The sequence below is a fragment of the Prosopis cineraria genome, unplaced genomic scaffold, assembly GCF_029017545.1.
Source record: "Prosopis cineraria cultivar Desert tree isolate PC_DT_omini unplaced genomic scaffold, ASM2901754v1 PC4, whole genome shotgun sequence".
NCBI lineage: Eukaryota > Viridiplantae > Streptophyta > Magnoliopsida > Fabales > Fabaceae > Prosopis > Prosopis cineraria.
Window position 1 is genome coordinate 13,643,875 of NW_026555335.1, and position 17,590 is coordinate 13,661,464.

Here is a 17,590-nt window from a genome sequence, read left to right on the forward strand (position 1 = left end):
ATTTGAATAATAAAACAAAAATAATTCCAAACAAGCCTTTAGTCATTCCATTTAATGTCACTACATGACTTTAGTCCATCTCTAATTTTCTGATTCCTCTCCACAATTAAATTTGTAGTTAGATATTTTAAAAAAAATTTTACTATCTAAATAAAAAATTTTAAATGTATAAATTTTAAATTTTAGATATAATATTTGAAAGAAAAAAGTTCATATTTAATTTTAAGATTTGTCTTAAAAGCAACCAGCCTATCAAATTAAGTGATTTTTTTATTATTGCAAATTGATATTAGTAAAATATTTTAATTATATTTGTAAGATATCTTTTAAAAATAATTTTTAATTTTAAATATAGAAGATTTTATAATATTTAAATTATTTTTTTAATTTTTTATTAATATAAAAATATTTAATATAGTCATATAATTATTAAAAGTTAAGGATAAAAAATAATTACATCCCTTTTATTTTATTATTATTATTATTATTATTATTATTGATATAGATCAGAGTAGCTTTTAGTCTCTCTCCTTAAAATTTGATCCATCTTAGAATTGCACTGGACAGTGGAAAGCTCCTAGCTTCTGTGGAATGAATTCCTTACCTTTCGTGCTCTTGCCTGCAAACACCGGCAAACGGAACTCAGCTACTGAAAAAACGAGTTGAGAGCGGTGGCTCAGGAAGCACGTTTTCGGAATCTGACTGCACCTACTTTTCTCACCCGGCAATTTCACCAATTTCCAGGTGAAAATCCTGATTTCCGGTTCCGACCTCCTTTCGTAGTCCCAATTTCCTTGATTTCTTTCTGCATAAAACGCAATTAATTCAGTTTTTTTTTTTTTCTCGCGAAGTTATCTTCTTGAAACAACCTCGATTGACTTTACAATTTTTCACGCATGTTGAAATTCAAAGCATTAAATAAAATGGCGTATGCATTTCACTGATTTCCTTTGTTACTTGGTTTTTTTTTTTTTTTTAAGTATGACTCTTTGGAATTCTTTTCTTCAATTCTTCTGTGGATTGCAGAATCCGGAAAGTTCGTCACCAAAGGAAAAGGGGGAAAAACAGAGGCGCCAGAAGCGTAACAAATGGTGTGCGTGTTATCTTTATCTTTTACTTTCTTTGGAATTTCACTTCTTAATCCAGATTACGATGTTGGAGGAGGCTCCTATAGGCTATAGCTGTTAAATCGCTGACAATTGGGTGCATTTGATAGGCCTTAAACCACTAGTTGGGAAAAATGCATGATGTGGCAGCATAATGTGGATCGTTATATTGAAAATGCATGAGCTTTTCTGAAAGTGGAAATTGATTTTAATCATCAAAATCTATTAAAGCTAGGATTATCTGGAAGGTAGAGGTTTATTTATTGGTAGAAAGGCATTATTGTTGAAATGCAACCATGGAAAGTGGTATGATAGCAACTGAAGTGTATAGAAGGAAAGTGGTTACAATAATTATGGACGTTGGAAATTCATATAAAAAATGTATTTCTTTTTCATAGTAGTTGCTTGGGAAATGAGAAGAATAGAAATTTTACGAAAGGAACAAGAAAAGAAACAATTGCGTATCTGATTTTGCAATTTTTTCAGAACAGGAGGAGGATTGGATAAGATGTGGCTATGTTAATATCTTTCTACAAAGCAACAGGTTAATAGGTGTGTTTTTGGATTTTATAGCTGTACCAGATATGAATGGGTTTTCACTTTTCATTTTCCTAACTTGGGAGTTGAGTCACACATATCATGAATATGCTATAACTTTATGATATTTTGTTTGAATATCATGGTAGCTTTATATATATATTTCGTGAGCAATTTCAGGAGGTAAAATGCCATATTACATTCTAATGCTGCAATATTCTGAGCTAAGGATAGGCATTATATACTATTTTTTATGCTCTTCTTGTCATATATGAAATGGGATTCCCTTGTAGCAGCTTTAATTATTTTTTACTGTTTTTTATACATTATCACAACATTGTGTGATTTATACTGTGATTATGTGATTGCATAACAGGATATGTACATTCGTGTTAAGCGTAGCAAGTCTACATACTTTATCCGATGCAAGCCATCTGATAAAATAATTGACATAAAGCAGAAGTTGCAGGAAATCACTGATCAACCTGTCAATGATCAGCGATTAGTTCTACCAGGTACAGGGGAAATATTAGAGGACTCAGAGACACTTGCAGATCAGAAGGTAGTATTGCATCATCAATTTATGTGATTTCTATTCTGTATGTTTCTTGAAAATACTCTCATTGAGGATATGTCTAACTCTATCCAGTATTTTTATTGAAAATCTTTTTTATTGATTTAGCACTCTGAAATTTAACATGTTCATTACATGAATTATACCATTGTGTCATACATGTTGACACTTTCCTATGTATCTATTATTCAGGTTGACAATGATGCTGTTGTGGCACTGACACTTAGAAAAGGTATGTTTTCTATTCATTTTCTTCCTGTCATTCCCTACTCAAAGAAAACCTGTATGTATTTTGTTTAATATACCTGCTTTCCTGTTGTCAACTTAATTTTAAAAAACCCTGTTGAGAAACTGAACAGCCTGTAATTAATGGGCCAAGAGTGCTATTAACCTATGAAAAGAGAATGAAGAGAAAAGAGTGTGTAACAGGCACTGAAGCTGTGTTGTCTACTGATGAGGTGGATATAAATGAAGAAGAGGTGGCCATGGAAGATGGTCAATTGGTCATAGTTCTTGTAACTTATTGTCTCTTTGGATGAGAGGTGGAGAGTAGGTTGTTAGTAGGAAATTTATGAGAAGGTTATGAGTCAGAAACCAGGTAAAGAAGAATTTGGTTGCTTTTGGAAAAGTCTCTAGCCTCCTGAATGCTAAGGGAGTTTATTTTCATGATATCCTTAATTCCCATCCTTCTCTCTGAATCATGAAGGAGTTGCAGTATCTTCATTGTTAAATAATACAAGGTTCCATAGGTTTCCTTCTGAATCTCATTTGACCAATGTCAAACTTTTGGGTTTGTGTATTTTGTTTGAGGAGTCTATGAAAAGAGTTACAATGCTCCCCTGTGATTGTGTTGCATTTCTTGGCCCTATTGTCAATATCAGATAAGGCTTCAGTTATGGTTGAATTTCATAAAAATAGCCTAGAGGAACTGAGTAGAAACTTTTAATCTGCTGAAGCCAGCACGTCTGTTTGATGCTTTTTGCCACCATTGATTAAGCCTGGATTCCTATTGACTTGGTAGCTTTAAAGCATTGGATAGTCTTGATGGGAACTGCATTATTTCAAAATTTTTGGCGCATAAACTATTTAAGAGACTTCAAAATTTTTGGATTTCTGTTTTATCGTTCTATCCTTGCCTGAATATCAGATTAGTTGTCGTACTTGAATGGTTCCTGATTTTTTGAGAGAATGCTTGGATTGAAAAGACTGGAGGAGAAAGGGAAGGGAAAGGAAGGTTTGATTTAAATTTGAAATCAAAGAAAATGTTTTAATTAAACTTTCCTCTTTCTTACCGTTTCCTCCGTTTTCTCCAATCCAAATAGACCCTTATATTTCAATTGCCTCAATGACTTGCACTCATGAAAATAGAAGTGGCAATCTGCTATTGTCAATTTTAGCTGTGAAACTGATGGCCAGCTGGGCCAAGTGCTAATACAACCCAGGGGACTTGTTTCAGAAAAAGGAATGCAAGAGCAGAAAAGGGGTTGAACAAAGAGAAAGAAGGCAGTGGATGTAAGAAAAAATGATGGAGTGGGTTTTATGAAGAATGAAGGGAGTGAGGAAAGGGTGCAAAGAATTATATTGGAGGATGGTAATTGGGAGGGCCTTGAGCCTCTCAAAAGCTAGAGAATTATCATGCTCTTTTATTGTGTTTTTGCTTGTGGTTCTATGTGTTTGTTTCATTTAACTAGTTAGAGACTTGGCAGTCCTGTTAGTTCTATGCATTGGTATTAATTCTTGGGTATGTTATGGTGTTTCTGTAAACATATAGCAGTTGAGTCAATGAGAGTTTTTATGTCCTGTTTTGGTGTTGATTTTTGTTGTTCTGTTATATAAACTCCATCAAGTCGGTACTAAAACAATGAGATTCTTGGATGGCAAGGAAGAGAATTTGTTGTTGTTTTGTCATCAAAGTTCCATCAGGAACCAAGTTTAAGTATCATTTTGATTACCTATAGAAAAGAAAACCCATATGTGTTGATGGATTTGAGCAATATGCACACTATGGCTGCTTCTACTTCAATTATTTGGGTAAAATCTCAGAAAATCGTGGAGGACTGTTGTAATGTCATCCTTGACATTACCAAGCATGCATAACACCAAACACAGAACAAAGTTATAATAATCGAGATTAACATTGATCCCATAGATGGATATCATAACCCAAGGGGGGCAACAACCTCATATAATCAATCCAATGGCCGATCTAACACATGTATCAATACAAAACTAACACTTGTACTAATATCTCGACCTCTCATAGCCAATACAAAACAATTAACACATCACAGGCTGAGATACCCACAGTTTACAATAGGAATCGTGCAAGTGCGTTACAAAAAGATATATATGTCCTAAGTTAGCATATGCATACAACATTCATGATAAACCAAAATAAATGAAAAGGGAGTATACAATTTGACTAGTCCCCTTAATGTTCAGTTGCACCTTCCTTTCCCTTGCCCCTATCGGAGCCTTCACTTGTAAAATGTAAACCACGGGGTGAGTTGAGGACTCAGTAATCAAATAGTTGTTATAGTTTTATAAAATGTTAATGTTAGTTAGTTAGAATTGAATAATGATTTAGCGGTGTTGTGAAATTAGCCGTTGGGTGAGGTAAGTGAGTGAAGCCTATATATATGTTAAGGCATTTGAATTGTAGTTTATCTCAGTGGTGACTAAATAAATTTCCTTTGTTCCTCAATTTCTCTCGACCTCTTCTTAATCTCTCATTCCTCTCTACCTTTACCTATCTTTCTGTTCTTCTCTCATCTTTTCCCTCATCTCTTCCTAATTCCTACAAGTCCAAATTATTTCTACGCAATAGTGGTATCAGAGCTGACGCTCCTCGGCCTTCCCTCTCTCTCTCTCTCCAGTCGCACGATATATAGTCAAGACTCGGAGATGGATCAAACAAGATCAGCATCAGATGGAAGATTGCTTAGTCAAGATTGAAGAAAATAATGGCAAGATTGAGGCTTTGACTGACCTGGTTGATGGGCTCTCTCAACAACTCCAATTACTGGTTAGGGACCGAGATGCTGAAAGAGATGGTAATCCTCGAAACGGACAGAACCTTGACCGGCATCATGATCCTGATGATCACGAGAAGGGAATGAAAGAAGAGAATATAGGAGACCCGCTCAGTTTACGAAGATGGAGTTCCCCAGGTTTACGAGGGAAGATGCGCTTGGCTGGCTCTTGAAGTGTGAAAGATATTTTGAGCTAGATGAAACGCCAAAAGAATCTAAGATCAAGATTGCAAGTATGCATCTTAACCCATGAGCCTTCCAGTGGCATCAAGCGTACGAGAAGACGTGGGAAGGAATTTGGCCTACCTGGAAAGAATATACCGAAGAGATTAAAGACTGTTTTGGACCTGTTCACGAGACCCCAATGAGCGACCTCGCTCGCTTCAAGCAACGTGGAACGCTGGCTGACTACAACGACGAGTTTGATATGATCTTGTGCAAGCTTTGGTTACCCGAAGAATATCTAGTAGACATATACCTATCGGGTCTTTGGGAGGACTATGAAGGGCCAGTTTGCCTCTTTAAGCTGCACACCTTGAGGGAGGCTCGGAAATTGGCCAGAATGCAAGAAGTGATGATGGCGAGGCAAACTGAAAAGAAGACGCAAGGCAGGAATGGAGGGTACGTGGCACAGACATCTTCGGCCACCCCATCCTCAAACCAAAACACGTGGGCTGTTAATAAGAATATGTTAACAAGGAGTGGGGCCCAACCGAAGGAAAAGATGGCCTCTTTATTAGTCAAAAATGTTTCTTTTAGTCAAAAAGGCAGCAGACCCACCACGAAAATCCTCTTGGCTGAAGAGGAAGCTGAACATAGAATCAAAAATTTGTGCTTTTATTGCCATGAAAAATTTTCCCGCAACCATAAATGCCCTCAGAGACAAAAATTGCAGTTATATTTTATTGAAGTTCAAGATAAGTTTGAGGAAGATGCTCAACAGGAAGAGGCTAGTGAGATAGAAGAAGAGGAGGACTAGTCTTTTACTTCTCTCCATGCCATTGATGGAGTGGACAGCGTGTCCTCCATGAGGCTCACAGGCTATTGTGGGAAGAAGCAACTCTAGATTTTAATTGATAGTGGCAGCACTCATGATTTTTTGGATCTCAGTATAGCCAAGAAGCTGGGTTGGCAACCTGATGGAGCTCATGAAACATGGGTGGAAGTGGCAGGGGAAGAAGGCTTAGAGTACATGGCATTTGGGAAGGATTTAAATGGAAAATGCAGGGCTTAGAATTTGCTTTTGATTTTAGAGTTCTTGATTTGCATACTTATGATTTGATGCTTGGGCTTAAGTGGCTCAAAAGTATTAAAAATGCTTTCTGGGATTATGAGTCTTTAACTATGTTCTTTTTGCTTGAAGGGAAAATGTGCAAACTTCAAGCTACCCCTCCCAATACCTTACGTGTGGCAGCTAAAGAGGCTGGAAAGTGAAGATTTTAATACTGGTCAGGTATTTTTGTTACAATTAATACCAAAAGGGCAAGAAAAGGTGGAAATTTTCTCTATCCAGTGCTGTTCAGAAATTCCAGAAGTAATCTCTTCCACTTTACAAGAGTTTTCTGATCTCTTTGAAGTGCCTAAAGGGTCACCCCCTTTCAAGAAGGGGCATGATCATTCTATTGTTCTTCAAGAGGGCACTAATCCTATAAACTTAAAGCCTTACAGATATCCCTCAGCTCAAAAGGATGTTATTGAGGGGTTAGTGGGGAGTTATTGCAAGGGGGGTAATTCAAGAAAGCTCAAGTCCATTTTTGCTCCTATAGTTTTAGTTAAGAAAAAAGATGGAATTTGGAGAATGTGTATAGACTATAGACAATTAAATAAGAAAACAGTAAAAAATCAATATCCTATTCCTTTGGTAGAAGACCTTTTTGATGAATTGAATACTGCAAAATATTTCACCAAGCTAGATCTTAGAGCTGGTTATCACCAAATTAGAATGGTGCCTCAAGATGTTGGGAAAACTGCTTTCAAAACGCATAATGGGCATTATGAGTGGCTGGTTATGCCATTTGGCCTAACTAATGCCCCAGCCACATTTCAAGGAGCCATGAATAGCATATTTCGTCCTTATTTGAGAAGGTTTGTGCTAGTATTTTTTGATGATATATTAATTTATAGTGCTAATTTGGATGACCATGTGCAGCATCTTAAGGAAGTCTTTTCCATTTTGAGGAAACATCAGTATTATGTCAAGATGAGCAAGTGTTCTTTTGCAGCCAATGAGGTAGAATATTTGGGTCATCTAATTGGTAAAGGGACAGTTAAAACAGATCCAAAGAAGATTCAAGCAGTTGCTGAATGGCCTGAACCTAAGACCATGAAACAACTAAGGGCGTTTCTAGGATTGGCAGGTTACTACAGAAGGTTTATCAAGGGTTATGGAGCTTTAGCCAAGCCACTAACTTGCCTTCTTAAGAAGGATGGGTTCAGATGGTCAGAAGTGGCCTCGAAAGCATTTAATAATCTCAAAGAGGTATTAACATCTGCACCTGTCCTTTCTCTTCCTGATTTTACTAAAGAATTTGTGGTGGAGACAGATGCATGTGGTTTTGGCATGGGGGCAGTACTAATGCAGCAAGGGCAGCCAATTGCCTACTTTAGCAAAGGTTTAGCTGAAAGACACCAGCACCTTTCTATATATGAAAAGGAATTAATGGCGGTGGTCCTTGCTGTCCTTCATTGGCATCAGTACCTTGAGAGGAAACAGTTTATAATCAGCCTGACCAACAAAGTCTGAAATATCTACTGGGACAGAAGCTAAAGACCTCATTTCAGATGTTTTGGGTTGCAAAACTAGCTGGGTTTGACTACGAAATACAATATAAGAAGGGGAATAATAATTCAGCACCTGATGCTCTCTCAAGAATACCCAAACAGCAACTGATGCAGATGGTTTTAGATACTTCTTCTCCTGAATTGCTGGACAAAATCAAGGGAAGTTGGAGAAGTGATGCTGTGGTTTCAAAATACAGAAGAAAGCTCAAGAAAATAGTGGTACATGGCGGCATTTTTCTTGGGATGGAGAATTGTTGAGAAGGAAGGGAAAGCTAGTAATTGGGAATGAGCCTAATTTGAAACAACAAATTTTGGAGTGGTTACACTCTAGTTTCCAAGGAGGGCATTCAGGAATTCAAGCCACTTATCATAGAATTAAGGTATTATTTTGGTGGAAAAAATTGATTAATGATGTGACTGATTTTATCAAGCAATGTGATACATGTGCTCATTGTAAATATGAAGCTATTGCTCCACCAGGGCTGTTGCAACCTCTTTCAATTCCAAGTCGAGTTTGGAAGAGTATTGCAATGGATTTTATAGAAGGACTTCCTAAATCTCATGGTAAGGATACATTTGGGTATTAATTGATAGAATGAGTAAGTATGCCCATTTTATACCTCTTACTCATCCTTATTCAGCTTCTTCTTTAGCACAACTCTTTATGGATAATGTGTATAAATTGCATGGTGCACCCGCTGAAATTATTAGTGATCGTGACCCTATATTTGTGAGTGGGTTTTGGAAGGAATTTTTGCAAGTTTTGGGAGTTAAGCAACAACTTTCAACTGCATATCACCCTCAAACAGATGGACAATCCGAAGCCCTAAATAGGTGCTTAGAAACCTATCTTAGATGTATGTGTTGGGAACAACCAAGAGATTGAAGCAAGTGGTTGTCACAAGCTGCATGGTGGTATAATACCACATTTCATACAGCCACAAAAGCAACTCTTCATGAACTTTTATATAGTCAGAAAGCCCCTATTCATTGTCTTTATTTACCTAATGGTTCTGTTTTGGATGTTTTAGACAGGACTTTTTCAGCTAGAGAAGCTGTGCTAGCTGTTTTGAAGCATCATCTTCATCGGGCAGCCAATCTGATGAAACAAAAGGCTGATTCTCATAGGACTGATCGAGAGTTTGCTGTTGGTCAATGGGTTTTCCTTAAATTGCAGCCTTATAGACAAATTTCTGCTGCTGCAAGGAGTAATCAAAAGCTAGATCCTAGATATTTTGGTCCTTACAAGGTCATTACAAGAATAGGTGCTGTTGCCTACAAATTGAGCTACCAGCTGAATCAAGAATACACCTAACTTTCCATATTTCTCTATTAAAGCTTTGTCCTGACCCTAAAGTAAGGCAAAGGCATCCCCCTCTTGATTGGCCAGAGCTACCTCCAGCCTTAGAATTCAAAAATATTCTACAAAAACGAGTTGGAAGAAAGAAGGGATGGATTATTATTGAAGTTCTGATTAAGTGGAAGCAATTACCTGATGAGGAAGCATCTTGGATGCCTCTACATCAGCTGCAACAAAAATTTCCTCAATTTGTTATCAATGATCCTTGAGGGCAAGGATCTTTTGAGGGGTGGGGTATTGTTATAGTTTTATAAAATGTTAATGTTAGTTAGTTAGAATTGAATAACGGTTTAGCGGCGCTGTGAAATTAGCCGTTGGGTAAGGTAAGTGAGTGAAGCCTATATATATGTTAAGGCATTTGAATTGTAGTTTATCTCAGCAGTGATTAAATAGAATTTCCTTGTTCCTCAATTTCTCTCGACCTCTTCTTAATCTCTCATTCCTCTCTGCCTTTACCTATCTTTCTGTTCTTCTCTCATTTTTTCCCTCATCTCTTCCTAATTCCTATAAGTCCAAATTATTTCTACGCAACAATAGTCTAATCAACTATTCATGTATGAGAACAGTTTGTGCGTATGTGAAGTGACATAATAAAACATATAACAAGTCACATAAGTCCACACATATGATTATGATATGATATGCATGGTCAACACACCACTTTATATCTTCTTTATGTCTTTCGACTAAATTTGTGGGCTGACAACTCGATAGAACTAAGTTCATGTGATTGGACTAGCCTAAGCTCACCATTAATAGGAGGCAGCCCCGGCTAAGAGCGCCTTCGCCCATTATGGACAATAGATTTTCCCTGTTCACGAATACTAGGGGTGTTGATATCCAATCTATCGCACGTAGTATTGGGACTTCCAAACAATATAATACTGAGCATCGAGGCCTCTACGGTGTTAGTGTACCATATGGAGTTCCAAACAATGTCCTAACAACACACTAGGGTGAACTCCCACCCTTTCACAATGATCATGCCAAACATGCTCAATGCTTCAACACATAGTCATAACGTATAATTTATCACAATTGCTCATTTTCATTTAAACCATAGAATTTTGCAAGTAGTTATACATAAAAAATAGAACTTACTTTCCAAATACCAAAACATTAAATAACTTTTCATTCCACTTCACATAACTTCAAAAATCATACTTTCATATTATTACTATGCTAGTACCAAACCAAAACATTAATTTTAAAATTTAACACACTATCATCCAAACACACAAAAAGGAAGATTAGACAATCTAATTGTCTCAATCCTTTTGTTACTAAAAGGATTACCGTGGTCAACCAACGGCTCCACAAGCGTTCACTATACACCGCAATACTCGATCAAAGGCTAATCTACAAGATTGAACCCTTAATTATCAATCCCCACACTAATCGCCCCATTTTATAATACAATTAGAGGTACCTAGGGGTGTTCAGCTTGTACCTGTCCCTATTGGCCTGATATCGTCCTGATCATATTGGGACGGGTCTTGTCCCGACTCGAAAGTAATCGAGACGGGATAAGAAAGGGTTTGGGATGGGACAAGACACGGGATTACTATCGGGACATCTCATCCTGTCCCATCTCGAATGTTATATATATTCTTTTTTATTTTAAAAATATACATTAAATATATTAATTATATTAATATAATTTATACTTATATTAATTATATCAATTATAATTTTAATACTTGCAATTCTTATATAAAACTAAAGTTTTTTATATTGATAATTTTAATGACAAAGTAAACAGGGTGATATCTTTCTTTATAATATATTAATTATATTAACACAATTTATTCTTATGTTTATCTATTTAATAATTTTTATTTATATTATATTTGTTGTTTTACTTTCAAAAGAGTAATTAGCTTAGCACATCTCAGCTAAAGTAGAAAAATAGTGATTTGATTTTGTGCTTGACTTACCTATTGTTGCTACTCCTATAGCCTAGAGATCACTTGTAATTGCTATCATAATGTGTAATAGTGATTAATGTAATGCAATAATTGACTTTAAATTGTTGTGATTTATGTATTTGTGTTGTTTTAATTTTAAACTTAATAAATTATATAATTTAAAATTTTAATGAATATTATTATCCAGATATTTCTCCGACATTGTTTATCAGGACTGTAAGACAGCGGGACGTCCCAATTTTATTCTGGTCCCCGTCCTGATTCCTATTGAGATGGATGGGACACGAGACAAAAATTCAATTCTGGTCCTTTTTCGGGACAGGACATGAGATAGGGGTGTCCCGGTCCCGTCCCGTCCTGTGAACACCCTTAAAGGTACCCATTATACTCAAAATCTCAATTTAACCCTAACAATCCTTCCAATACATTACCTACATTGCTCGTAATCATTCAATTTCTATTTAAGGTTCGTCCAAACCTTAACCACCAATTCCAAATCATTATACAAATCATAAGTGTAGGTTTAGAGGCTTGATTTAACTATCCAAGAGTTTAACTAAAGTAATGGGTTCAGCCATTATCCAAGAAAAAATCGAATCAAAGCCCCAAAATATCCTAATCATCAAAAAAGTTTGAATATAGGGAGGAGAGGTGAAGGAAGCTTACCCAAAGCTAAATTTTGCTCCAAATGCTTCTAAAGTGATTTGAAGGTTGAGCCCTAGCACCCATCGGTCATTGCTCATTGTCTCTTCGTGTTCTCTCTATCTCACTTCTCATTGTCTGTCTGATTTTGTGAATTGATAAATGCAGAGAACCCTAAACTCGTTTTGGGCCTTTCTCTGTGCCACGGCCAACTTAAACTCCAATCTAGCCTTCTTTTAAGATTGTCCAATGTTCGTCATATGCATTAGTCTCTTAAAAACATCATTAACCAAAAATTTATTTAATTTGACTAAAATACCCTTTTAAATAGTGGAAAATTTCTAAAGTTGAAATCCAAGATGTTATAATTGTAATGCCAATATTGGATCAAAACTTGTTCCCTAATCTTATGTTCGGATGAGTAATTTAATAGGGGAAAGACTTTTTGGAGGTATTTGAATCGCTTTACTGAAATCGTTTGACTTAGGGGGCATTTTCTTTTCAAATTTTGAAGGTAATTTAATCAAGTAAATTTGAAAATAATAATAATAAAAAAAAAACTCTACCTTTTAGGTAGAATTACGTAATTTCATCCTCTCATTTTTGAAGCACCAGTTTCTTGATACAAAATTATATATAGATAGATACATGCATGCGGCCATGCGTATATAAATACACACACAGATATGTGTTTGTATATGTTGACACATCTGCATGTGCTCATGCGCATGCATAAATAAACATGCATATAGGTATGTGCATGAATGAACATGTGCTTCTCCTAACTCAAACAAGCAATGATGCATTTGCACATGTTTGTGCGTGCACTCACAACATGCATAAAAGTGAGTAAGCATATGCATGCTTAACACACACTACATGCATAATTATGAATATATACAAGCATGTTGCAGGTTTGCTGATACACACATACATGTTCATTCGCACCATGCAAGCACATGTGACATCCATCTTCCTCACACTCACACGCACCTAGCACCTAAATTCCTTGCTTTTAACACTCCTTTCAATTTGAAGTAATGTAATCCAAACACACCCTACTTGTCAAACAGCTGTCTGTTCTGTTTACTAATTACTATAGTCAAAGCCACAGATGAAAATGATGCTTTTCAATCTAAATAATGTTACACATCTTGTTCCACATTGATTTTGGTTACATGCATGATTTGTCTTGTAGAATTGCACTCTTCAACCATTGTCTAAGTACTAATTGACATATTCAGGGAAATTTTCTGAATTGGTGGTTTTTTAGATGGTCCTTTACTCCTTTTGATGATAGTTTCACCTGTCACTTGTACTCACCCATGCATATCCAACTCAGCATAGATTCACATCTGTAGTTCCCCCCCCCCCCCCCTAGAATGATCTTTACGAGTAAGCAGCAGACATTAATATAAAGATTTTCTACTCTACTCCCTCTTTGCGTTACCTTCTCGTTATGTTGGACAGGCAGTGTTTCCTTATGGTCGATGAAATTTAATTTCATTGTATTTGTCGGAATATAACATTCAATTTTTACATATTCTAAAGCCTCAGGACTGTTTCTTTTGGCTTTTCTGGAACAATATAATGAAAAATTCTTCCATCTGTCAATTCTGTTGCTTGCAGATGATAATGAGTTTGAGGAGGTCAGCATTGTTCGGCCAAACGATTTCTACCAGTCCCGGGATGCAGATGGTGCCAATTGGTAAAAACTGAAAACCTGTAATTGCAACTAAGGCATGCTAATGCCAAATGGTATATCTTTCTCATTTTCTGCTGAGCAAAACAAATGGTACAAGTTTAGAAAGGTTTAGGGTCTTGTATGATTGTTTGTGTAAAATGCTTACAATCATTGTCTGAACGGAGACTGTGGACTTGGTGCCTTTGATGATATCAGGGACTGGCCTTGTGCCAAATCTCAGTCCAAAGAATTGATAATGCTTTCTCATATTTCTTTATAAGCTATGACTTCACTACAAGAGAAATATTTAAAGGGAGAATGATAGAGAGATCTCAAAAGGATTAATTAATTTAACTTATGTTTCAAATGTCAAACTTTAGGAATTTATAAGTTCAGTCCTCAATTTTACAATTTTATTGTAATGAACTTGCAACTTATTTTTTCAAATTTTAACATTGTTGAATAATAAATAATTTGTTTTTCTTGTTAAAATTTAAAACAAAAGTTATAAATTTATTACAACGAAATTGTAAAATTGAGAATCGAACTTACAAATTTTTTAAAACTTAACACTTGAGACTTAAGTTATAATAATTGATCATTTTGGGATTTTTTTTGTTATTCTTCCATATTTAAATACCTTATTAGAGTCACATCATTTGTAGTCACTGATTTAAAAACAGTTCAGATCAAATAAAATGGGATTTCCCTATTGATAAGGTGATTGCATAATGGAGCTTCACATTCTACCTTGTATGCGTGAGTTATGTTATACTTTAATTAATTTGAATTGAGTTAGGTTAGCCTGAAAAAGTGACAAAGCTCTGTCAATGTGTATTTGATATAGTTATATACTTAGGCTTTAAATTTGAAACTATTGATTAAGTTATATAACTTTCTATCAATTGAGTTATGTGATCATTGATTGAAATTTATATTATATTATCTACTACTTTATTATCATGTAAATGAATTGAATTATGAGATTTTGCATTTTTTTATTTATTATAGTGTTGTTACGAGAACTTAATGTTTTATTTAATTTATCGTTTTTCAATATAATATAAATGAAATATTATCTTCATTTTAAATATAAGACATTTTTTAAATTCATTTTTTAATATATTTAGATATATATATATATATAGAAGGCATTTTATAGAATACTACTTATTAATTATTTATCTATAATGGAAGGCAAGTATTTTTAATATATTCCGATTGAAATTGTACGTAAGAAGATATTTATTTATTACCCTTAAAATTTTGTAAAATTCCTTACATAATAAAACATGACTTTTCAAATTTGCCTTATATTTAATACATAGGTAATAACAATTTAAGATTAATTAAGAATTTCTCTGCCCAATACCGCTGTTACCAACAGTGGTGTAGATAACATTAAAACAAAATCACACTTATAACTGTAATATATAAAAGATGCCACCAATGAAAAATGAATTTAATGAAAGGGGTTAATTATTAATAATATAATGAATTAATATTAAAATCTCGTGTCTCGAATATGATTGAATCCAAAGAGGAAATATTTATGAACAACCAATATAATATATATATATATAAGATGAATAAAGTAAAGTAGGTGAAAATGAACTAATTAAGAGTAGATTCATAATCATGTAAAAAGTCGAGTTTTAATAGACAATAATTTATAATTCTGTGTGTTATTCATGAACAAATTTATTATCTTGCCCATAAGATGAGCTTGAGATATTAATTCTTAACCAATTACTTACTTATTAGCTTTATCAATTTTCATTATTGATGCAAACATCAAGAAGTCAACTTTTTCAAGAAAAGGGTTTCAAAAGTGTTGGTATCATTTTTGCTTCAATTCTCACATCCTCCATATCTTTTCGGATCCATCAATGGTACTACTTTGTATTTTAGCATCCACAGATATCAGACATGACCAGAAACCATGGACATTGTTTCAGGTGATATAAATTTTAGTCATTGTACGATTTTGTAGACATAAAAGATATCAGATTTGACAACCCTAAAATAATACAACAGACAATATCGAATTTTGTACAAATATAATGGTAGGAATCTTCTTTGTTAACCGCCAGCCCAAGGGTATCCAAAGCATACACATATATCCACAAGTATTGATTTAAGTAGGAGGGGTTATGATGGCTTAAACATAAAGTTTTAGGTTTAAATTTATATAAATGTAAAAAATATTTTTGAAAGAACTACTCCAATTAAGCTTAACAATGTTTAAATCTAATTCAATCATGAAAAAGATGTGTTGGACCAACAATAAAGAGTTTTTGTATTACTTAAAATTATATTAATTAATGGGCACTAAAACTTTGAATCTCTCTTCATTTAAATCAATTATTAATTTAATTTTTTTAAGTTTAATTTTTATCAATTTGGTTTCTTTTATTTTTTTTTAAATCAATATGTTAGTCTTTTAAGTTTCTAAGCACAAGCAAATTCTCAAATTAATCTAATGTATATTGATAATTTGACATGTATATATAGTTAAATAAGAATAAAATAACTTTTAAATTAGTTTAATTTTTATCGATTAGTCTCTTATGTTGCATTCCATCTTTTTGTTTTTTGAAATTTCTGAATTTTTTTCTACTTAAATAATTATATTTTTTTGTTAATCTACACAATTGCAATCAGTATTTCACTATCCATTTTACCAGATTTAGTGTTACTTCTATTTCTAAACAATAAAAATCAAATCAACAACTGAAACAAAGTTTAAAAACGAAATTGATAAAATTGTACTTGAGAGATTGAAAACTCCATTATCGCTTAATTAAATTATAAATTCAAGTCTTAATTATAAAAGTGATCAAAATTATATCATAAACTGATAGTTTGTGCATGTGGTGATCATCATTGAGGGAAACAACACTGACTTAATAATATGAAACTTTTGAATTTTAAATCGTCAGAGTTTGCGTCTGATTCTGGGCATATGATGAATACCTTCTTCCTGAGTTTTATCAACTAATAATATAATATTCATCAACTTATGTCATTTAGGCTGATGAAATTTCTTCTTTTCTTCTAAATTATGATTAATGGAGGTGATTATTTTTTAATAATAATAACTTGACTTATACTCCCTTCATTCAAAAATGTAAAGCATTTTTTAGTTTTTTGAGGTATAATTAATGCTTTTTTTAAAAAAATGCCCCTATTGATGATGATTTTATATTATTATAGGGTGTTTAATAGGGATAAATATAAAAATATGAGGTTAGTTAAAAAGTAAATAGCTACTTTATTGAGGGTGAACTTCGGTTAAAAATGTCTTATATTTTTAAACGGAGGAAATACCTAACAATCCCAAATGATATGGATTCAAATTCTATTATTAATATAAAAAATAAAGTTATGAATATCTTTACATGTTTTTGAGTTGTAACACAAGTCCTTAGGAATTTAATTTTTGTACAATGGAAAAAATTGAGATGAAATTAGCAAAATTTAACAAAATATTAAAAAGAATTTTCAAGTGCGAAGTGCAAACACATGTTGAGTATTCATGAAAATTAATTTTTAAAAAAAATTAATTGAAATTTAATGAAATCCACTTGTTGCATGGTTTTTGTGATAACCACGTAATTAATCCATCTATCACATGTTGTGCATGATTAGCCGTACATATTATTATTCCCCATTTGTGAGTGGTGTCTTTGTACAATAATATGCATATATAAATTGTCATCATTATTATTTGCGATGCTGATTGAATCTTGGGAATGACAGAAAAATTCATTAAATTATGTAAGTGATAGATTGATCCTACCAAATGATATAATATTCCTGTAATCCCATGGGATTTTTTTGTTAATAGAGAATTAAAATAAATAATCAAATTGCCTCAAATAAAACAAAAATTTCAAGCTTCAATGTAAAGTCATTCTTGCATGTTCTTGCTTCTACTTCCTCT

At 33.8% G+C, this 17,590-nt stretch overlaps 1 protein-coding gene across 5 annotated transcripts; it reads left to right on the forward strand.

The window, feature by feature from the left end:
- Nucleotides 1-542: 542 nt before the first annotated feature.
- On the forward strand, nt 543-13,924 carry LOC129308554 (uncharacterized). 5 transcript variants are annotated; one of them, XM_054949738.1, is made up of 6 exons: nt 543-744; nt 1,027-1,093; nt 1,598-1,658; nt 2,020-2,205; nt 2,410-2,449; nt 9,062-9,801. In XM_054949738.1, the coding sequence occupies exons 4-6, from the start codon at nt 2,023-2,025 to the stop codon at nt 9,343-9,345; spliced, it is 507 nt and encodes a 168-aa protein (XP_054805713.1). In that variant the 5' UTR covers nt 543-744; nt 1,027-1,093; nt 1,598-1,658; nt 2,020-2,022; the 3' UTR covers nt 9,346-9,801. The 5 variants fall into 5 exon arrangements, with proteins under 5 accessions (XP_054805713.1, XP_054805712.1, XP_054805714.1 ...); XM_054949737.1 differs by having other exon boundaries at nt 1,027-1,091; nt 1,593-1,658; XM_054949739.1 differs by lacking the exons at nt 1,598-1,658; nt 9,062-9,801 and adding an exon at nt 13,590-13,924 and having other exon boundaries at nt 1,027-1,091.
- Nucleotides 13,925-17,590: the final 3,666 nt, after the last annotated feature.